At 35.9% G+C, this 24,260-nt stretch overlaps 2 protein-coding genes and 1 pseudogene across 2 annotated transcripts; all 3 read left to right on the top strand.

Moving 5' to 3' along the window:
* Window positions 1–1,214: 1,214 nt before the first annotated feature.
* LOC147277460 (putative oxidoreductase At4g09670) lies at window positions 1,215–6,319 on the top strand. Its single transcript, XM_086253901.1, has 2 exons — window positions 1,215–1,760; window positions 5,468–6,319. Exons 1-2 carry the CDS (start codon window positions 1,302–1,304, stop codon window positions 6,080–6,082), a joined length of 1,074 nt encoding a protein of 357 aa, XP_086110027.1. The 5' UTR covers window positions 1,215–1,301; the 3' UTR covers window positions 6,083–6,319.
* Window positions 6,320–11,121: 4,802 nt separating this feature from the next.
* LOC147277459 (putative oxidoreductase At4g09670) lies at window positions 11,122–16,204 on the top strand. Its single transcript, XM_086254356.1, has 2 exons — window positions 11,122–11,733; window positions 15,430–16,204. Exons 1-2 carry the CDS (start codon window positions 11,167–11,169, stop codon window positions 16,042–16,044), a joined length of 1,182 nt encoding a protein of 393 aa, XP_086110482.1. The 5' UTR covers window positions 11,122–11,166; the 3' UTR covers window positions 16,045–16,204.
* Window positions 16,205–21,467: 5,263 nt separating this feature from the next.
* On the top strand, window positions 21,468–23,680 carry LOC147277458 (cytochrome P450 78A7 pseudogene; annotated as a pseudogene).
* The last annotated feature ends 580 nt before the right edge of the window (window positions 23,681–24,260 follow it).

The raw sequence follows: 24,260 nt of genomic DNA, 5'->3' as shown, positions 1-24,260 counted from the left end.
GCAAACTAAAAAAAAATAAAAAACGACTCAATTACCCTCGCCCTCCCCAGCCCCGTTGCATCCCCCCCCCCACCATCGTCGGCGACTCCCCCTTCCCCCGTGGCGACCTTTCTCTCCTCTCTGCCTCATATCTCTTCTTCTCTTTCTCTCTCTGACTTTCTTTCTCTCTGGTGCTGAGATTTATTTGGAGAAGCTCTCATATGACTTCAATGAAAAATTAGTATTTCTTTATGTGTTTTTTTTTTGTTGTAGGAAATTAATATTTTCTGTTGGTGGGGAGGGGGATGCGACGAGGTTGGGGAGGGTGGGGGAGACGACGGGGCTGGGTGGGAGGGGGGGTAGGGGTAATTGAGTCTTTTTTTTTTTTTTTTTATAGTTTTTATAGGTTTTTTTTTTTTTTTTTTCCCAGTTTGCATACTCATTTAAATTGAAAACTATTTGGTACCACATTGAAAAAGTTGAAACCTTATGAGGGAAATTGAAAATGATAATAAATCTGAAAGGGGTATTTTGTAATTAGCTCAAAATTTAACTATGTGTCAATGTGTTAGCCATTAATGTGGCAAGCTTAGATCGTATAATAAATGACTAAAATAAGAGAATTTTTTGAGAAAAGTTTGTATGTAACGAATGTAGAGGAGTACTTTAAAACTAACTGGTTAGTAAGTTAATACGAAACTAACTGGTTAGTAAGTTAATACGAAACTAAGCATGCTTTTAAGGCCACCACATAACTAATCTTATAATCCGAGTCGTTCATTTTTTGGACTATACTTCAAAGATCATGATTGCAAAAAATCAACTAAATCGAAAATCATTTAATCATCTAATTGTGATCAAATAAATAGACGATCACTAATTTCGATAAAAACATATAAATAATTGTTATTATAATCAAATGGCTAAATGACTTTCGATTTTGAAAATTTTTTACAGAGATGATTTTTGAAGTAAGACTTAAAAAATAGACGGTTCAGATTTTGAAATTGCATTGTACGGTGGACCTAACAGGGTGGTTAATCTTGTATCAACTTACTAACTAGTTAACTTTAAAATATTTTTGAACGAATGTATATACTTATATAATTAACATGTGAGAAAATATTATTGTAAAATCATGAATGTTAGCCGTGACAAGTGACAAGTAGCAAGTAAGGTTTTGTCGAATATTTAGCCCAACCGCAAAAACTCAATTGTCTGATGATTCCGAACCTAAACCCAAAAGCCGGTCCCATTGTCATGCTTCACACACTGATAGCGTCATACCGACCACACCACCAAACATCACTGCCTGCGCCGAAATGTCGTCCGAAATCCGATTCGGAATTCTGGGCTGCGCCGAGATAGCCCGAAAACTCTCGCGCGCCATCACTCTCGCCCCTGACGCCAGACTCTACGCCGTCGGGAGCCGTTCGATCGAGAAGGCCACCGCGTTCGCCAAGGCCAACAACTTCCCTCCCGACGCCAAGATCTACGGCTCTTACGACGCCGTTTTGGACGACCCGCACGTCGACGCCGTCTACGTCCCGCTCCCCACCAGCCTCCACCTCAAGTGGGCCGTCGTTGCGGCCCAGAAGAAGAAGCACATCTTGCTCGAGAAGCCCGTGGCGCTCAACGTGGCCGAGTTTGACAAGATTTTGGAGGCGTGTGAATCCAATGGGGTGGTGCTCATGGACGGTACCATGTGGATGCACCACCCCAGGACTGAAAAGATGTGGGAGTTTCTCTCTGATCAGAACCGTTTTGGTGAGCTCAGAACGGTATGTATGTATTTCTATTTATTGATTGGTTTGAGCATGCATAGTTCTTGAGACGAAGGAAGATTTTAGAAGAAGAAAAAAGGAACTTTTTCAGTCTCATTTTTATGAATTTAATTATTATTATGGGGTTTTTTTTTTTTTTTTTTTTTTAATACAGTGGAAAATTGGGTAGTGACTCATTTTGTTTACTTCTTGAGAGTGGAAAATTGGGTAGTAAGATTTTGTAGATTGGAGAAAATTCAGAATTTGTTACGGTTGTTTTGATGGATAATTTGAGGTTGGAAAATAAGCTAGAAATGAGAATCTTTGGGGAACTATAATATGCATGGGAACAAAGAAAGAGTGATGCTGAAGTTAGGACTTAGTTGGTAAATTTCTATATTTGTATAATGAATATGATTGGAATTCATTCTATTGTATAATGCATTCTAGATTTGCATGATGATTAAGAATTGGAATTGATTTAAAATTTAGCAAAGTTCTGTTAACACCCCCCTCTAGGATGCACTTACATTTGGTATTGATTCTGTCGTCATGTCTTCCTAGAGGAACAATCTGCTTTGTGTCTACCTATTCTTGAAGAAGATAACCATCAATTATGAAAAAGGGAAGCTATTAAGTCAAACTTAAGAGCCTTGAATGTCATGATGCATTATGTCTCAAATGACAGCTGCGTAACCATTGTGAACACATGTAGTGGTAATATTTCTGGGATGCCCTTAAATCTAGACTTGAATGCATGGTAATAGCCATTAGGTTGTGAAAGCAACTCCACTCTAGCTCCTAGTGGTTCCAGTTCCATCGTTTTTTGACTTTCATGAATATAATATGAGAAACGATGACCAGAGAAACCCTCCAGAAGTTCAACCTCTGGTTCAGTGGATTTGTTATTGGAATTATAGAACTATGTGGAAAATTCCTGACAGTGAGTTTAGTGAACGTTTTTCAGCTGGGAGCAGTGAACTCATAGGTTTTCTTGACCTGTGAAAAATTGTATATGACTAGACTGGCCTTAGATATAATGAGGCTTCTAGTAGCTCTACAACTACATTAGTGAGAGTCAATTACAACCCTCAAGCACTCATGGTAAGAGAGATATAGTTATTTGTCACTATTGTGAAAAGGAAGGTTACCGCTGATATGAGTGCAAAGCCAAGAGTGCACATTCCAGATTCACTGGAAAGTCTTCAGACAACAAACAGAATGTCTACTCTGAGGATGCTAGCCATGGTGACAGTTCCAGTCATAAGTCTAGTCACTTATGAAAACATGCTCACTTAATAGCTTTAAGAGGATATCCCTTTGGATTAAGCCAATTGCCCGGACCCTTTGGTGGCATAGTAAAGTGAAAACATTGTGGTTGTCCTTTTTGTGTAGAGAACTACTATCTCATTATCATTGTTTACACATCTAGGTTAAATGGAGCATGATGCATAGCACTGCATAGAATTTTAGAAGGTAGCAAGACCTAAATTAATTCCTAGAAATTGTTAGATACTAGGCTACATTAACCAAGCAACAAGGATAAAAGTAATTGGGGTGAGAATTATGGAGAAGGACTGGCCTATCATGGGGATAGGAGAGGTGGCATCCCTCCCTCTCATCTCTTTCTCTGTCTCTCTCCCCCTCTCCCTCTCTCCTCTTTCTCTTTCTCTCATTTCTGTCTCTGTCTCTCTCTTGGGAGGGATGCCACATCCCCTATCACGGGGACATGCAAGTTTTATTCATTTGGGGTTAAGAATTAGACATATTAACAGAAATATCTAGCAAAGTCCTATTCACTGCCCTCTCTCTCGAAGGGAGGGAGGGAGGGAGGGAGGGAGAACAAAAGCCTCAGTCACAGTACTCAAAATTTCATCATTAATAGCCTGAATTCTATGAGTACAATTGAACACTTGATAGACTCCAAGACCAACCTATTCTAATAGAATTATGCTTCCTTTTCTTTGTAATATTAGTCTTCCTTTGGTCATTGTTGAACCACTTTCCCCTTTACTTTATGCTCTTTGTATGGATGCATTCTCAAGATATCTATCGTAATTGGCCTCAAGAAATACAACAATGTTCCATTTTTGGCCATTAAAATTAATTGTATCCTTCAAGTTTTGAACTTTGATTGTGGTGATATCTCTAGACCTTATATTTATGAATCCTTATTATCCTCTTATTTATGATATAAGGACTTTTCAAAGTCTCCAGTTCTTTGTCTCTCATTCCTTTTCAAAGGTTGTAGTCTCTATTTAATGCAGCATATTCAATGTAGTTACATAATGAATTATATAAACATATGCGTGTGTGCCTATTTAAGGGACTTTGACTTGTAATAAAATTATATGATCAATGTACTCTGCATATATAAAAGGCAAATGTAACATAGTGATAGTGATAGTTCTTGTGTCCTCATTTGTCAAGTATTTGGTTATTGAAGCCGAGTGTCGTACTTAATTTGTTGCAGTTCTTTACTTTCTGAATGTGGTGATTGCTCTGCACCGCCATAATTACCTCATTATATAACTTTCAAACTCCAGCCTAGCATTTTGTTATGCAATGGAATAATTGTTCCATTGTTTGGAAAGATAGCATCTTCCTGATGGCTAGTTCTGAAGTAGGTGTCAAATACTTTGTCAAAGCTTATTTGACATTGAAATGACACTGGCACTTCGTTCACTCTTGTTTCCGCTCAGTGCATTTTGAAGTTCGTTGATCAATAAAGTTGCATGATTTTTAGCTAGTGCATTGCATTCTCACTGTATCATTCTAGAAACCAGTTTCTAATGGATTAATGTGTATATGCAAATTTGAGTGAATGAATTTTTACTGATAATTTCTTTTATTAACTGCATACAAATTTATTAAATTTCCATCTTCTATTCTTCTCTCAGCCTCCAGACCAAAAAAAAAAAAAAAAATTCTTCTCTCAGCCTTCTTATCCATGAGCCACTTTACCAGCTTTTCCAGGAAGCATAACATTACCCATTATTGTATATAATCTTTTGCTGTATCCTAAATTCAGATCTTCAGTCAAGTAAGCCTTTAGGCTTTGTGTAACTTATACTAAAAACAAATTGAGGTGTTTGGAACTCTTCTGAACAACGAAAAAGATTGAAGGCTAGGACTTGTTATCTTAATTCAATTTCAATTGTCGTAGTAGTTTTTTAATAAGGGGAATGCTATTTGACTAGTCCATACTCCATACACATATGACTATGAGAAGACATTAGATTGGGCTTGAATTGGGTTTAGGGTTTAGGAATCTAATCCCAAACGCTTAACCTTCATTTTGGTTGGCTATAAGTGGGTTAGGATAAACCCTCCCCAATGTTCTGCTTCAAGTGAAGAGCATGTAATTTTGGTTCTATGTAATATGATAGTAATGCTGATTGATTCAAAGACAAGCATATTAGCCTTGTAAGAAAACATGTTACCGGCACTTGCTTTGGGTTGCAACCCTTGCAAGAATATTGCAGCTGCAAATTAAACTTGTTTATGTTAATTTCTACACTTGGATCAGTGCTTTTGGTTGTTTCTATGATGCTGAGCTTGCTGCAAATATAGTCTGCCAGAAGGATTCAACTTTTATTGGCAGAGATTAGATGAGATATGGTTAGGTGATCTTAATTTTAGTTTGTACCAGCTGTGGACTTAAAGTCTCTTTCAAATTCAGTTTCTGCTATTGTTTTTAAATACATTCTCTTTGGGTTCCACAGATACACACCTGCTTTACACTTGCTGCTGATCCTGATTTTTTCAAGAATGATATTCGTGTGAAGCCAGATCTTGATGCTCATGGTGCTCTTGGGGATGCAGGGTGGTACTGCATCAGGGCAATCCTGTGGGCCAATAACTATGAACTTCCTAAAACAGTAATAGCCTTGCGTGGCCCTATACTTAATGAAGCCGGGGTGATTTTATCTTGCGGGGCTTCTCTACATTGGGAAGATGGGAAAGTGGGAACCTTCCACTGCTCTTTCTTGTCAAATTTGACGATGGAGATGGCTGCCGTTGGTACAAAGGGAACTTTGCATGTTAGTGGTTTTGTTATCCCTCACCGAGAGAAGGAGGGCACTTTTTCTATAGCTTCGAAAACTGGATTCGATGAATTTGTGACCGGTTGGGTACCACCACCAAGTGATCATATTGTTACCACTGATCTTCCACAGGAGGCTCTCATGGTAAAAGAGTTTTGTCGTTTGGTATGGGATACTAAACAGGGTTCAGAACCTGATAAGAACTGGGCAACCCGTAGTAGGAAGACACAGCTGGTACTGGATGCTGTGAAGGCATCAATTGACAGGGGTTTTGAACCTATTGATGTTGTTTAATGACTGAGGCTCATCTGATCTGTGTTTTCTTCTCCTCACTGAGCTGGGGGGGTGTTGCAGCCAATAATAAGATCTTCATTCCGGTGTATTATGTATGCTTAGTTTATTAGGTTTATCTTATCTTCAAGCTGGCACAGAGCCTGGTGAACTCATTGTAATGAAACAAACATTCATGTATAAATTTATGTTTACTTAATTAAATCAAATATAAAAGACTTCATTAAAAAAGAGATTTGTATAGAACTCAGTCAACTCACCTATGTGACTAGAGAAATATAAACCAGTAAATTTCATTTGTTTTTGGTTAGATGTAATAATTCTTTTAGTGACCCCATGTAGATTTTACATAGGAGGGAGTATTTTGAGATTCAAACTGCACTATGAGTCTATGAATATAAGATTTAATTCAATTCACTGAAATGGTAACATTAGGGGAGTGAGAATAACAGTTCCTAATATTATCATAGAATAGCTCCTGACATTATGAATATTATGAATATTCGACCAAATTAAAGACTATGATTATGAGATTAAGGATCCATTTTGACGGATTGATTTCTAAACTAGAGATTTAGTTAGCATTAATATGTAATTAAACTTGTTTGGTTGGACTATTCCAATTTATCTATAATAAAGAAAGAAATGTTAGTTATTTTTGTTTGAGATAATTAGACTTAAGTTCTTTAAAAAAACACATTGTCCTATTTGTTCTCTTTTCAATATCATTTCGCAGTGTAGTCTTATGATCAGATTATCATTAACTTTTTACGTCACCCTTCAAAGCTATCAACATCAACCAAATCAAAAATAGTTTAATTCTTTAAATGTTACCAAATAAATGAATGACAAATCTAACTATTATCAAAACTGTTTATTTAATCAAAAAATTTATTATATGTGATCGTAACATCGTCCCACCACGTGGTGTTACCTAATGCACATGTTATAATATGGGTGAACGAGTTTATAAATTTAGGGTTTAGAGTTTTAGATATTAATAATTATATATATGTTATAATTTTAATAAATTGGTTACACTGTCGCATAATGTTACGATCTCACTTAATCAAACCCTGGATACACGTACGTGCATCAATCTAGGCCACAAGTTACAAGGAAATTACTCAGTTTGATGAAGGGTTTAATTCTTAATTATCTGCGTTTCCACCTTGCTTGATTAATGGTATAAAGTTAATTGTGAACATACTATTATAATACTTTGGCGCCCTTCGGGATTCGAGTGCATAAAATGTATACGTCGACCAACATAGTGGTACTTCAAGTTGCCATTTTTGTACTAAAATTAATGATAAAACATGGAAACTAGTTTTCAAATTTTGGATTCGAACTAATACCACAGTGTTTTATCTGTTCATATTTAGACTCAATCTTATAGGGTGGCTAAGAAAACTTTCGGAGTTTCGGTGCATTTTAATAATGTGTGACTCATGAATAATGAAAACTCTAGTTGATTGTATCCCACTCTTGAACTATTAAGGAAGGCCAAAGAGGATTAATGGAGATGAGATCCGAACTAATTTGGTTTTGTACGTGGAGGTAAATACTGTCAACCGCTGGAATTACAAGTTCCAATTTAAACATTTGTATTTCAGGTGCGTAATTAAATGTACATAACACAATCGAAAACCTTAGCTTATTAATAAGCATAAAACTATTAAATAAAACTGCCCAATTGTTCTACAGTTATACGTACCACAATGATATCGGTCAGTTCTCTAATAGAGATTGAGGTGATATTAAAGTTGTATGAAAATGTGATACATCTTGTATTACTCAAAATTATAATTAGTAAATTTGCGTATAATATGCACACGCACGTATGTATTTTTTTTTAATTTATTTTCCCTTATATTTGAAAAATATAGAAAACACGTGTATCATTTCCGTATTAAACATCTATTATTTCTGTATTATTACATATGAGGAAATTACATATTTAGTCTACTTATTTTATAATTAGTTCAATTTTGGTTCACGATTTTTTTTAAGTTCTATTTTGGTCCACTAACTGTTCTACTTGTTTAATAAAAGTCCATATTTGTTTTCTCAAATTTAGCCTACATTTTATCCTATCAAATCTCACGTACCCAAATTCAGCAACATATACTTATTTTAAAACTATGCATCTCTTCTTTACAACTATATAAAGATCATTCAAATTGGAGTTCTAAAATTCAAGATAATTAACTCCAAAGTAGGGTATTTGAAACAGCCAATTTTTTCCAGAAAATTTTTAGATTTTTCAAACTCCACCTAACTTCAATTATCTTTGATTCTAATACTTCAAATTGGTTCCTATGATTAAAAAATGATGAAATATAACTTATACTTCAATTATAATCGAATAAAACACAACCCAATTAAAGGATTTTTAAATCATAAACCCCAAAACTGAAATTTTTGGATTAGATTTTTATTAAACAAGTGAAACAATTAGTAGATCAAAACAGAACTTAAAAAAGATCGTAGACCAAGATTGAACTAGCTATAAAATAAATAGACCAAATCTGTAATTTCTCTATTATGTATAATACTGTATTTTTCATGTATTATTTGTGTATTTTTGAAAAAAGATTAAAATTTTAAATTTTATTATATGATATTATAGCCTAATTTTCACTATACTTTGATAGCAGATATTCCGAATAATACGCGTACTTAATTTCTACATATTTTTTCTGTCCCATATTACTAACTATATATGCTCAAGACTATTTAATTAGACACCATTCCTATACCATATTAAGTACCACATTATAAATAGACATAAAACTCACACACATCATCTCTGTAGTATATATAACGATGCGTGGTCCATGCAAGGATGCAACATTACTTTATTAATAAATGACGAGTCCAAATAAATAACATTGATACATGGATCGGAGCTAGCTAGGAATTGTCGTTTCTAGATTGTCCTCAATAAGTCACATATAATTGGCATCTCGAAAATTTCGAAGCACAGTACTTGATGAAAAGTTTTCATGCATGATTGCTCCAAATTTTATTTTAAAATAGATTTCCCTAGAAAGCTTTGGTTTGTCCCTTGGTTATGTGGCTCACAATTAATCGATCTTTATCCTCTATCATAGGCTTCATAGCTAGCTAGCCTTACATTAATCATATGATTGCACCACACTATTAAGGAAGGTGAGATTCAGTTATGTCTAGTAATTAATCTAGCAATTAATCTAGCTAGTCATATATAGATATAACACGAGAATGTGATCTAGTACATACCAATGATACCATTAATTTTTTATTACAAGATATTTCTACTTTGCCAATTTCAAAAGCCATGCGCAGCTATTTAAACCAAACTTCCCCCTCCTCTCTTACCAAGTCATCCGACGGCAGTCTAGTCTTTCAATCTTTTGTCATATTTCTCTCCCTCTCGCTGATCTCACACACTGAGAATGGAGTCAATCCCAACCACAATGCACCCAAGCTGGTGGGTTTTCACACTTGAAGAAGCTATTGTACATGTGGGAAGAAGCCAAAACATTCTTGATGCATATGGCTTTGTTTGTCTGGCCATATTTATATCATTTCTCTCTGTCAGCCTCTTAACCTGGGCTTTTTTAATTAAGGTGTAATTGCATTTTAATGAAGGTGTAATTGTTTTTTTAATTAAGGTGTAATTGCATTTTAGTCAAGATGTAATTGTTTCATCACTTAATTCAGTTTCAGTAAGTGAATTCATAACTAAATTCTTCAATTCAGTGTAACTGAATTCTTGAAATTCAATTTTAGTGTAATAAAATTCAATTTCAGTGTTTGATTTTAGTTTTAGCGAAATATTGAGTTTTAGCAAAAACTTCAATTCCAGAAAAAAAAAAAAAAACAGTTTCACCAAAATTCAGTTACAATGATGTCAGCGTGTGTCAGCACGTGTCAGCATGTGTCAGCGCGCGTCAGAAGGGTAGGAGTTGGGCTTCCAGCTGTCCTGTAGACTTGCTTGGATGCGGTAATGGCTGGGTTCTAATGGCATACATGTAAATTAATGTAATTAATAAGCCTAAATTATTAGTTGGCTTTGAATTGGGTGCGGTTGGTGTGTCTGATTATGGTTGGGTGCGGCAACAAAGTTTTTTCTATAAATGAGTGCTACAAATTACGGACTAAAAAATTTAAGGGCCGTTTAATTACAAAATACCCTTCTTAGGTTTAGTGTCATTTTCAATTCCTCCCATAAGATTTCAATTTTTTCAATGTGATATATATAGTTTTCAATTTAAGTCAATGTGCAAACTGAAAAAAAGAAAAAAAATGACTCAATTGCCCCCACCCTCCCCAGCCTCATCTCTCTAGCTCTCTCTCTCTCTCTCTCTCTCTCTCTCTCTCTGGCTCCCTCATCGTCCCCCCACCCTCCCCGGCCCCGTCGCATCCCTTTCCCCACCACCGCTGGCGACTCCCCCTCCTCCCGTGGCGACCCTTCTCTCCTCTCTGCCTCATATCTCTGTTTCTCTTTCTCTCTGGCTCTCTTTCTCTTTGGTGGTGGGATTTATTTGGAGAAGCTCTCATATGGCTTCAATGAAAAATTAGTATTTCTTTATTTTTTTTTTGTTGCAGGAAATTAATATTTTTTGTTGGTGGGGAGGGGGATGCGATGAGGTTGAGGAGGGTGAGGGGGACGATAGGGCTGGGTGGGAGGGGGTGGGGGTAATTGAGTCTATTTTTTTATATATAGTTTTTTTTTTTTCTTTCAGTTTGCACATTGATTGAAATTGAAAATTATATGGTACCACATTGAAAAAATTGAAATCTTATAAGGAGAATTGAAAATGACAAAAAATCTGAGAACGGTATTTTGCAATTAGCCCAAAATTTAACTATGTGTCAGTGTATTAGCCATTAATGTGGTAAGCTTAGATTGTACAATAAATGACTAAAATAAGAGAATTTTTGAGAAAAATATGCATGTAATAAATGTACATTATATAATTAACATGTGAGAAAATATTATCGGGAAAACATGAATGTTAGCCGTGACAAGTGACAAGCGACAAGTGACGAGTAACAAGTAAGTTGTCGAATGTTTTAGCCCAACCGCAAAAACTCAAATGTCTGATGATTCCGAACCTAAACCCAAAAGCCGGTCCTATTGTCATATTTCACACACTGATAGCGTCATACCGACCACACCACCAAACATCACTGCCTGCGCCGAAATGTCGTCCGAAATCCGATTCGGAATTCTGGGCTGCGCCGAGATAGCCCGAAAACTCTCGCGCGCCATCACTCTCGCCCCTGACGCCAGACTCTACGCCGTCGGGAGCCGTTCGATCGAGAAGGCCACCGCGTTCGCCAAGGCCAACAACTTCCCTCCCGACGCCAAGATCTACGGCTCTTACGACGCCGTTTTGGACGACCCGCACGTCGACGCTGTCTACGTCCCGCTCCCCACCAGCCTCCACCTCAAGTGGGCCGTCGTTGCGGCCCAGAAGAAGAAGCACATCTTGCTCGAGAAGCCCGTGGCGCTCAACGTGGCCGAGTTTGACAAGATTTTGGAGGCGTGTGAATCCAATGGGGTGGTACTCATGGACGGTACCATGTGGATGCACCACCCCAGGACTGAAAAGATGTGGGAGTTTCTCTCTGATCAGAACCATTTTGGTGAGCTACGAACGGTATGTCGGTATGTATGTATTTCTATTTATTGACTGGTTTGAGCATGCATAGTTCTTGAGACGAAGGAAGATTTTAGAAGAAGAAAAAAACAACTTTTCCAGTCTCATTTTTATTAATTTAATTATATTATTTGGGTCTTTTTTTTTTTTTTTTTTTTAATAGTGGAAAATTAGGTAGTGACTCATTTTGTTTACTTCTTGAGAGTGGAAAATTGGGTAGTAAGATTTTGTAGATTGGAGAAAATTCAGAATTTGTTACGGTTGTTTTGATGGATAATTTGAGGTTGGAAAATAAGCTAGAAAAGAGAATCTTTGGGAACTATAATATGTATGGGAACAAAGAAAGAGTGATGCTGAAGTTAGGACTTAGTTGGTAAATTTCTATATTTGTGTAATGAATATGATTGGAAATCATTCTATTGTATTATGCATTCTAGATTTGCATGAGGATTAAGAATTGGAATTGATTTAAAATTTAGCAAGGTTCTGTTCACACCCCCCTCTAGGATGCACTTACATTTGGTATTGATTCTGTCGTCATGTCTTCCTAGAGGAACAATCTGCTTTGTGTCTACCTATTCTTGAAGAAGATAACCATCAATTATGAAAAAGGGAAGCTATTAAGTCAAACTTAAGAGCCTTGAATGTCATGATGCATTATGTCTCAAATGACAGCCGCGTAACCATTGTGAACACCTGTATTGGTAATATTTCTGGGATGCCCTTAAATCTAGACTTGAATGCATGGTAATAGCCAATAGGTTGTGAAAGAAACTCCACTCTACCTCCTAGTGGTTCCAGTTCCATCGTTTTTTGACTTTCATGAATATAATATGAGAAACGATGACCAGAGAAACCCCTCCAGAAGTTCAACTTCTGGTTCAGTGGATTTGTTATTGGAATTATAGAACTATGTGGAAAATTCCTGACAGTGAGTTTAGTGAACGTTTTTCAGCTGGGAGCAGTGAACTCATAGGTTTTCTTGACCTGTGAAAAATTGTATATGACTAGACTGGCCTTGGATATAATGAGGCTTCTAGTAGCTCTACAACTACATTAGTGAGAGTCAATTACAACCCTCAAGCACTCATGGTAAGAGATATAGTTATTTGTCACTATTGTGAAAAGGAAGGTTACCGCTGATATGAGTGCAAAGCCAAGAGTGCACATTCCAGATTCACTGGAAAGTCTTCAGACAACTAACAGAATGTCTACTCTGAGGATGCTAGCCATGGTGACAGTTCCAGTCATAAGTCTAGTCACTTATGAAAACATGCTCACTTAATAGCTTTAAGAGGATATCCCTTTGGATTAAGCCAATCGCCCGGACCCTTTGGTGGCATAGTAAAGTGAAAACATTGTGGTTGTCCTTTTTGTGTAGATAACTACTATCTCATTATCATTGTTTACACATCTAGGTTAAATGGAGCATGATGCATAGCACTGCATAGAATTTTAGAAGGTAGCAAGACCTAAATTAATTCCTAGAAATTGTTAGATACTAGACTACATTAACCAAGCAACAAGGATAAAAGTAATTGGGGTGAGAATTATGAAGAAGGACTTGCCTATCACGGGGATAAGAGAGGTGGCATCCCTCCCTCTCATCTCTTTCTCTGTCTCTCTCCCCCTCTCCCTCTCTCCTCTTTCTTTTTCTCTCATTTCTGTCTCTGTCTCTCTCTTGGGAGGGATGCCACATCCCCTATCATGGGGACATGCAAGTTTTATTCAATTGGGGTTAAGAATCAGACATATTAACAGAAATATCTAGCAAAGTCCTATTCACTGCCCTCTCTCTCGAAGGGAGGGAGGGAGGGAGGGAGAACAAAAGCCTCAGTCACAGTACTCAAAATTTCATCATTAATAGCCTGAATACTTGAACACTTGATAGACTCCTAGACCAACCTATTCTAATAGAATTATGCTTCCTTTTCTTTGTAATATTAGTCTTCCTTTGGTCATTGTTGAACCACTTTCCCCTTTACTTTATACTCTTTGTATGGATGCATTCTCAAGATATCTATCGTAATTGGCCTCAAGAAATACAACAATGTTCCATTTTTGGCCATTAAAAATAATTGTATCCTTCAAGTTTTGAACTTTGATTGTGGTGATATGTCTAGACCTTATATTTATGAATCCTTATTATCCTCTTATTTACAATATAAGGACTTTTCAAAGTCTCCAGTTCTTTGTCTCATACCTTTTCAAAGGTTGTAGTCTCTATTTAATGCAGCATATTCAATGTAGGTATAATGAATTATATAAACATATGAGTGTATGCCTATTTAAGGGACTTTGACTTGTAATAAAATTATATGATCAATGTACTCTGCATATATAAAAGGCAAATGTAACATAGTGATAGTGATAGTTCTTGTGTCCTCATTTGTCAAGTATTTGGTTATTGAAGCCGAGTGTCATACTTAATTTGTTGCAGCTCTTTACTTTCTGAATGTGGTGATTGCTTTGCACCGCCATAATTACCTCATTATATAACTTTCAAACTCCAGCCCTAGCATTTTGTTATGCAATGGAATAATTGTTCCATTGTTTGGAAAGATAGCATCTTCCTGATGGCTAGTTCTGAAGTAGGTGTCAAATACTTTGTCAAAGCTTATTTGACATTGAAATGACACTGGCACTTCGTTTACTCTTGTTTCCGCTTAGTGTGTTTTGAAGTTCGTTGATTAGTAAAGTTGCATGATTTTTAGCTAGTGCATTGCATTCTCACTGTATCGTTCTAGAAACCAGTTTAAAATGGATTAATGTGTATATGCAAATTTGAGTGAATGAATTTTTACTGATAATTTCTTTTATTACCTGCATACAAATTTATTAAATTTCCATCTTCTATTCTTCTCTCAGCCTCCAGACCCAAAAAAAAAAAAAAAAAAAATCTTCTCTCAGCCTTCTTATCCATGAGCCACTTTACCAGCTTTTCCCGGAAGCATAACATTACCCATTATTGTATATAATCTTTTGCTATATCCTAAATTCAGATCTTCAGTCAAGTAAGCCTTTAGGCTTTGTGTAACTTATACTAAAAACAAATTGAGGGGTTTGGAACTCTTCTGCACAAGGAAAAAGATTTAAGGCTAGGACTCGTTATCTTAATTCAATTTCAATTGTTGTAGTAGGTTTTTAATAAGGGGAATGCTATTTGACTAGTCCATACTCCATACACATATGACTATGAGAAGACATTAGATTGGGCTTGAATTGGGTTTAGTGTTTAGGAATCTAATCCCAAACGCTTAACCTTCATTTTGGTTGGCTATAACTGGGTTAGGATAAACCCTCCCCAAAGTTCTGCTTCAAGTGAAGGGCATGTAATTTTGGTTCTATGTAATATGATAGTAATGCTGATTGATTCAAAGACAAGCATATTAGCCTTGTAAGAAAACATGTTACCGGCACTTGCTTTGGGTTGAAACCCTTGTAAGAATATTGCAGCTGCAAATTGAACTTGTTTATGTTAATTTCTACACTCGGATCAGTGCTTTCGGTTGTTTCTATGATGCTGAGCTTGCTGCAAATATAGTCTGCCAGAAGGATTCAACTTTTATTGGCAGAGATTAGATGAGATATGGTTAGGTGATCATAATTTTAGTTTGTACCAGCTGTGGACTTAAAATCTCTTTCAAATTCGGTTTCTGCTATTGTTTTTAAATACATTCTCTTTGGGTTCCACAGATACACACCTGCCTTACATATGCTGCTGATCCTGATTTTCTCAAGAATGATATTCGTGTGAAGCCAGATCTTGATGCTCATGGTGCTCTTGGGGATGCAGGGTGGTACTGCATCAGGGCAATCCTGTGGGCCAATAACTATGAACTTCCTAAAACAGTAATAGCCTTGCGTGGCCCTATACTTAATGAAGCCGGGGTGATTTTATCTTGCGGGGCTTCTCTACATTGGGAAGATGGGAAAGTGGGAACCTTCCACTGCTCTTTCTTGTCAAATTTGACGATGGAGATGGCTGCCGTTGGTACAAAGGGAACTTTGCATGTTAGTGGTTTTGTTATCCCTCACCGAGAGAAGGAGGGCACTTTTTCTATAGCTTCGAAAACTGGATTCGATGAATTTGTGACTGGTTGGGTACCACCACCAAGTGATCATATTGTTACCACTGATCTTCCACAGGAGGCTCTCATGGTAAAAGAGTTTTGTCGTTTGGTATGGGATACTAAACAGGGTTCAGAACCTGATAAGAATTGGGCAACCCGTAGTAGGAAGACACAGCTGGTACTGGATGCTGTGAAGGCATCAATTGACAGGGGTTTTGAACCTATTGATGTTGTTTAATGACTGAGGCTCATCTGATCTGTGTTTTCTTCTCATTGAGCTGGGGTGTTGTTGCAGCCAATAATAAGATCTTCATTCCGGTGTATTATGTATGCTTAGTTTATTAGGTTTATCTTATCTTCAAGCTGGCACAGAGCCTGGTGAGCTCATTGTAATGAAACAAACATTCATGTATAAATTCATGTTTACTTAATTAAATCAAATATAAAAGACTTCATGAAAAAAGAGATTTGTATAGAACTCAGTCAACTCACCTATGTGACTAGAGAAATATAAATCAGTGAATTTCATTTGTTTTTGGGTAGATGTAATAATTCTTTTAGTGACCCCATGTAGATTTTACATAGGAGGGAGTATTTTGAGATTCAAACTGCACTATGAGTCTATGAATATAAGATTTAATTCAATTCAATGAAATGGTAACATTAGGGGAGTGCGAATAACAGTTCCTAATATTATCATAGAATAGCTCCTGACATTATGAATATTATGAATATTCGACCAAATTAAAGACTATGATTATGAGATTAAGGATCCATTTGGACGGATTGATTTCTAAACTAGAGATTTAGTTAGCATTAATATGTAATTAAACTTGTTTGGTTGGACTATTCCAATTTATCTATGATAAAGAAAGAAATGTTAGTTATTTTTGTTTGAGATGATTAGACTTAAATTCTTTAAACAAACACCTTCCCCTATTTGTTCTCTTTTCAATATCATTTCGCAGTGTAGTCTTATGATAAGAATCATTAACTTTTTACGTCACCCTTCAAAGCTATCAACATCAACCAGATCAAAAATCGTTTAATTCTTTAAATGTTACCAAATAAATGAATGACAAATCTAACTATTTTTAAAACTGTTTATTTAATTGAAAAAAATTATTGTATGTGATTGTAACACCGCCCCGTCACGTGGTGTTACCTAATGCACATGTTATAATATGGGTGGACAACGAGTTTATAAATTTAGGGTTTAGAGTTTTAGATATTAATAATTATATACATGTTATAATTTTAATAAATTGGTTACATTATCACATAATGTTACGATTACACACACTATAATTTCTCATTTATTCAATAATAACAAATCAATTGTGTTATCAAATAATTTTCGATTTGATTGATTTTTTGGAGAGACAATCAATCTAGAAAAATGAAAGATTTTGATAATAAAACTACATCACATGATAAGAATGAAAAGAAATTAAAATGAAAAAAAGGAAAAGGTAAATAACATTCTATGAATTATGCTGGTTATTTATTTATTTTCTTTTTTTGGAATGTTGTCCTGTAAATTGTAGTTGGTTATGATGACGACAGCACATGGCGCCGGAATGTGTGTGCTTGATATTTTTAGCAATAGAATGCTACCTAAAAAATCTAAATTCCTTGATAACATCCATGTCCCACGTGCAGATCAAGCAGAGGCAATAAGTAGAACCCAACACACCTTCTCCTCCTTTCTAAATACATATGATTAACAAAACAACAATTAATTTTGAAATCTAAATGCTACCTCATACGTACGCAATGAACTCATGCTCAATTTTGAAATCTGGGTGGCGTTTGTTTATAATGATTGTACTGCAAAAGCCTACTTGAGCGGAATAAAATCATATAATTTGCATATCATTTCACTGGAAAAGCCTACAGCTTGTGTTCTTACGTACCCATGTGCATTTTCATGCTTTTATTTTTTGGACATTCAGAAAAGTAAAATATATTAAACAATAGTAGATTTAAAGAATTAAGAATATGTCCTTGAAATTACACCCAATAGAAAACTATATGAAAAAAAATTAGTATAACTGAAACTGGTAAAACAAAACTTAAACTCTGCTCAAAATACAAGGACAAAAAACGGAAGTCACTGTAGTAAAAATCACTTGAAAGAAAATCTTTGGAATTTATGTAAATGGAAAGATGATGACAAATAAATTAGAAAATGAATTATGGATTCAGACTATATTACAATATAACAAAAAAGAAAATCACTTACATATAACTATCGGATCACAATGGAGTGTGACATGGAAATGTGGTGAATTGTTTAAGAGTAAGTCCTACCCACAGAGGCATAGATGATGACAATTAAGTTGGCCTTTGAAATGTGGGTGGTGACCAAGACGACACCGTGGGGGGCCGGAAAGTGTGGTGGGTGGGTGGGTGATGCCTATAAAATCTACATTCCTTGGTAAAAGTGTAAAACACAATACAGCTTCCTCTTTTTAAACATGATTAACAAAAACCAAGTTGCCTAGCTCTTACACTTCGAAATTTGGGTAGCGTGCGTGTCTTTATGATTTTATTTGCAAAAGCCTACTTAAACGGAATATTAGTGGTTGGGCCTTGTAAAGAGACAACAAGGTTAAAACATATTTTTTAGTTAATTTCTTGCATTCTTGTACTTTAAAAGCGTGCAATCGTATCACTTGTAGTTTAATTTAAGTTGAAATCAAGTACAAATCGCTAATAATTTGTTAATAAATTCGTGGAATGAAAGTGTATTTTCATTATTTTATGTCTCTCAGCAAGTAATTTAGAGATAAATTTAATGACAAAAATACCTTCCAATTATTATAAAAAAATTATGCATTTGGACTTGATTGGAACCTAAATTAAACTACAAGTGTATGATTGCATGTTTTTAAACTACAAGTGTGTTTTATAATACTAGATTTACTATATTTATTTATGAAATTATGAATATATATATAGATATGTTTGTATTTTATTTATTAGAAATAAATGAAATTGGAAGTGAGTTTGAACTTTTTTTTTTATTACATTAAGGGGGATCGAACTTTAAATATATTTTAATCTTAACTTATTATTTCAATCCCTTTTACCATTTCAACTAACCCGAAAAGTTTAGAAAATGATGGCACCCCCAAGTTGCTATTATCTAATGGGAGAGAAATGAAACTTCACTTCGGTCAATTATGGATAGAAGAGTCATTACATGGGGAATGGGGAAGATAGAGATTTGAACCCGGAATAACGTCCTCCTAGGAACGACCTCAGTTCATTTTGGGCCTAAACTTAATCAAACCCTGGATACACGTACGTGCATCAATCTAGGCCACAAGTTACAAGGAAATTACTCAGTTTGATGAAGGGTTTAATTCTTAATTATCTGCGTTTCCACCTTGCTTGATTAATGGTATAAAGTTAATTGTGAACATACTATTATAATACTTTGGCGCCCTTGGGATTCGAGTGCATAAAATGTATACGTCGACCAACATAGTGGTACGTCAAGTTGCCATTTTTGTACTAAAATTAATGATAAAACATGGAAACTAGTTTTCAAATTTTGGATTCGAACTAATACCACAGTGTTTTATCTGTTCATATTTAGACTCAATCTTATAGGGTGGCTAAGAAAACTTTTCGGAGTTTCGGTGCATTTTAATAATGTGTGACTCATGAATAATGAAAACTCTAGTTGATTGTATCCCACTCTTGAACTATTAAGGAAGGCCAAAGAGGATTAATGGAGATGAGATCCGAACTAATTTGGTTTTGTACGTGGAGGTAAATACTGTCAACCGCTGGAATTACAAGTTCCAATTTAAACATTTGTATTTCAGGTGCGTAATTAAATGTACATAACACAATTGAAAAACTTAGCTTATTAATAAGCATAAAACTATTAAATAAAACTGCCCAGTTGTTCTACAGTTATACGTACCACAATGATATCGGTCAGTTCTCTAATAGAGATTGAGGTGATATTAAAGTTGTATGAAAATGTGATACATCTTGTATTACTCAAAATTATAATTAGTAAATTTGCGTATAATATGCGCGCGCACGTATGTTTTTTTTTTTTTTTTTAAATTTCTTTTCCCTGATATTTGAAAAATATAGAAAATACGTGTATCATTTCCATATTAAACACCTATTATTTCTGTATGAGGAAATTACATATTTAGTCTACTTATTTTATAGTTAGTTCAATTTTGGTTCACGATCTTTTTTAAGTTATGTTTTGGTCCACTAATTGTTCAATAAAAGTCCATATTTGTTTTCTCAAATTTAGCCTACATTTTATCCTATCAAATCTTACGTACCAAAATTCATCAACATATACTTATTTTAAAACTATGCATCTCTTCTTTACAACCATATAAAGATCATTCAAATTGGAGTTCTAAAATTCAAGATAATTAACTCCAAAGTAGGGTATCCAAGACAGCCAATTTTTTCCAGAAAAATTTTAGATTTTTCAAACTCCACCTAACTTCAATTATCTTTGATTTTAATACTTCAAATTGGTTTCTATGATTAAAAAAATGATGAAATACAACTTATACTTCAATTATAATCGAAGAAAACACAACTCAATTAAAGGATTTTTAAATCATAAACCCCAAAACTGAAATTTTTGAACTGGACCTTAATTTATTAAACAAGTGAAACAATTAGTAGATCAAAACAGAACTTAAAAAAGATCATGGACCAAGATTGATCTAGCTATAAAATAAGTAGACCAAATCTGTAATTTTCTCTATTATGTATTATACCGTATTTTCCATGTACTATTTGTGTACTTTTGAAAAAAGATTAAAATTTTAAATTTTATTATATTATATAATAGCCGAATTTTCACTATACTTTGATAGCAGATATTCCGAATAATACGCGTACTTAATTTCTACATATTTTTTCTGTCCCATATTACTAACTATATATGCTCAAGACTATTTAATTAGACACCATTCCTATACCATATTAAGTACCACATTATAAATAGACATAAAACTCACCCACATCATCTCTGTAGTATATATAACGATGCGTGGTCCATGCAAGTATGCAACATTACTTTATTAATAAATGACGAGTCCAAATAAATAACATTGATACATGGATCGGAGCTAGCTAGGAATTGTCGTTTCTAGATGGTCCTCAATAAGTCACATATAATTGGCATCTCGAAAATTTCGAAGCACAATACTTGATGAAAAGTTTTCATGCATGATTGCTCAAAATTTTATTTTAAAATAGATTTCCCTAGAAAGCTTTGGTTTGTCCCTTGGTTATGTGGCTCACAATTAATCGATCTTTATCCTCTATCATAGGCTTCATAGCTAGCTAGCCTTACATTAATCATATGATTGCACCACACTATTAAGGAAGGTGAGATTCAGTTATGTCTAGTAATTAATCTAGCAATTAATCTAGCTAGTCATATATAGATATAACACGAGAATGTGATCTAGTACATACCAATGATACCATTAATTTTTTATTACAAGATATTTCTACTTTGCCAATTTCAAAAGCCATGCGCAACTATTTAAACCAAACTTCCCCCTCCTCTCTTAATTACCAAGTCATCCGACGGCAGTCTAGTCTTTCAATATTTTGTCATATTTCTCTCCCTCTCGCTGATCTCACACACTGAGAATGGAGTCAATCCCAACCACAATGCACCCAAGCTGGTGGGTTTTCACACTTGAAGAAGCTATCGTACATGTGGGAAGAAGCCAAAACATTCTTGATGCATATGGCTTTGTTTGTCTGGCCATATTTATATCATTTCTCTCTGTCAGCCTCTTAACCTGGGCTTTCTCCAGCGGAGGCATAGCTTGGAAAAATGGAAGGAACCAAATGGGTCGGGTCCCCATACCCGGACCCCGAGGCCTCCCCATCTTCGGCAGCTTATTCAGCTTGAGCCACGGCCTCGCTCATCGTTCCTTGGCTTGCATGGCTTCCAGTCGAGCCGCCACGAAACTCATGGCTTTCAGCTTGGGCTCAACCCCAGCTGTGGTCACTTCTGACCCCAACATTGCTCGAGAAATTTTGATCTCAACCCACTTTGCCAACCGCCCTATTAAGCAATCTGCTAAGTTGCTCATGTTCAGCCGAGCCATTGGCTTTGCCCCGAACGGTCCCTACTGGCGGCTCCTAAGAAAGATTGCCTCCACTCACCTATTCACACCAAAACGCATTGCCGCACACGAAGCCAAACGACACCTCGATTGTGTCACCATGTTGGAGTCTATTGAAAAAGAGCAAACCCTTCATGGAGTGGTCGTTTTGAGAAAACATCTTCAAGCTGCAGCTCTCAACAACATAATGGGGACAGTGTTCGGCAAAAGGTACGATGTTTCATACGACAATGCGGATGAGGCTGCAGAGTTGCATGACATTGTTAGGGAAGGGTTTGAGCTTTTGGGGGCTTTCAACTGGTCCGATTATCTTCCATGGCTTGCCAACTTTTACGACCCTTTTCGTATTAACAAACGATGCTCGGCTCTTGTTGCTCGTGTTAGAAAATTGGTTCGGGAAATTATTGAAGAACACAGAGTTGGCAAATCCAAAAGGGTCTCTGAGAACTCCGATTTCGTTGATGTCTTGCTTTCTTTCGATGGAGAGGAGAAGCTTCAACTGGATGACATGGTTGCCGTCTTATGGGTTTGTATACTTTTCTTAGTTAAACACTGGTCACCTAAAACATTTTCATCCTTACAACTTTACAAGCAACACTAAATCAAATTATTATATGAACGTGTCCTTACTTTTTTTTCTTTTTAAAGAAAAAAATCTTCCAATCTTGCGTGTGGGGGCATGATGAAGAAGACTCATGACCTTAACTTAATTAACAATTTTTTTGTTTGGAACATTTTATCAAATATTTTTGTTTCATCTCTTAAAAAAATATATAAAGAGAATTAGAAACAATAACCTAAACTTATTAGGAAAAATTAGCTTTATGGGGCAATATATTGATCCCTCCATAATACATGTTGATCCACCATCGTACTTTATCTGAATTACTTTCTTTTCTAATTAAACACCATATCAGCACATTTGAAATTAATAATACATGTTGATCCTCTCAATAATATTAGCTTGCCATGCATGCTAGGTTTGGAAGAAAAACTTTGTAAAAAGTTTTTGACTGTATAACATTGTCAGTTGTGTTTATTTCACTATTTTTATATACTAATTTTATTCAATAAGCTATGTTTTGTGGCATGCAGGAAATGATATTCCGCGGTACTGATACAATTGCACTTCTGACTGAGTGGGTAATGGCCGAGTTAATTTTGAACTCGGATGTGCAAGCCAAGCTTCGCCGAGAGCTTGAACTTGTTGTGGGCAACAAGGTTCTCACAGATGCTGACGTGGCTAACTTACCCTATCTTCAAGCCGTGGTCAAAGAGACTCTACGTGTACACCCGCCCGGGCCTCTTCTATCGTGGGCCCGGATGTCAACGTCGGATGTCCAGCTCAGCAACGGCATGGTGGTCCCTGCAAACACCACAACCATGGTCAACATGTGGGCCATAACCCACGACCCAAACTTGTGGGAAGAGCCCCTGGTGTTCAAGCCAGAGAGGTTCTTGAAGAGTGAGGGCGGTGCTGACGTGGACGTTAGGGGAGGGGACCTTAGGCTTGCACCATTTGGGGCGGGTCGTAGGGTTTGTCCTGGTAAGAACCTGGGGCTTGTGACAGTAAGCCTTTGGGTGGCTAAGTTGGTGCACCATTTCAATTGGGTTCAAGACGTGGCGAACCCGGTTGATCTGAGCGAGGTGTTGAAGCTTTCCTGTGAGATGAAGAAACCTCTCACTGTTGTGGCTGTTCAAATTGATGGAATGACGTCGTCCGAGTAAATTAGGGTTAGGGTTTATTTTCGAACCTATGGCATGATATATGTTGTTTTTAATAGGTTGGTGTTCTGGTATTTTGAGAGGGTGTTTTGTTGAAGAATAAAATGGCAGAGGCTGTCCAACTGTGTAGCGTTGTTTGCACCGTATTATGTAGATAATTTGTGTTCAAGCAGCTGGACAAGTTGGTATTTGTCTTCTGTTAATGAAAATTGTGTTTGTTGAGTATGACAAAAATGTTTGTAAGACATTAGGTACGTGTGATGTAATAAGATTACATAATTGGCTATATATTTGTAAGCATGCATGCATCATGCATGTGTTCTTAGTTTTTTGCATTTTGCTCTTTCTACCTAGACAATAGGTTTATTTGACTGCTATCATGTTTAGAATTTTGACAAATGCAAGTGTGCCAGCATTTAAGCAATACAAATATATACTCAATAAAATCCATATTTGTAGTGAAGTATGCATTAAATTAGGGATTTTTATTTGATTCCCTTAGAGCAAAATGGGCATATAAAATTTAAACTAACACGTCTGAACCTAAATAAGATAATTAAATAAAAAAAAGGTCAAACCTACC

The sequence above is a fragment of the Dryas octopetala genome, chromosome 8 (assembly GCF_963921425.1).
Source record: "Dryas octopetala chromosome 8, drDryOcto1.1, whole genome shotgun sequence".
NCBI classification, from domain to species: Eukaryota; Viridiplantae; Streptophyta; class Magnoliopsida; order Rosales; family Rosaceae; genus Dryas; species Dryas octopetala.
This window is presented reverse-complemented; position numbering and strand designations above follow the sequence as displayed.

Coding starts and splice junctions, on each gene's coding strand:
- LOC147277459 (XM_086254356.1), top strand. CDS start 11,167: ATGTCTGATGATTCCGAACCTAAACCCAAAAGCCGGTCCTATTGTCAT. Junction 11,734..15,429: donor ATTTTGGTGAGCTACGAACG/GTATGTCGGTAT, acceptor TGGGTTCCACAG/ATACACACCTGCCTTACATA.
- LOC147277460 (XM_086253901.1), top strand. CDS start 1,302: ATGTCGTCCGAAATCCGATTCGGAATTCTGGGCTGCGCCGAGATAGCC. Junction 1,761..5,467: donor GTTTTGGTGAGCTCAGAACG/GTATGTATGTAT, acceptor TGGGTTCCACAG/ATACACACCTGCTTTACACT.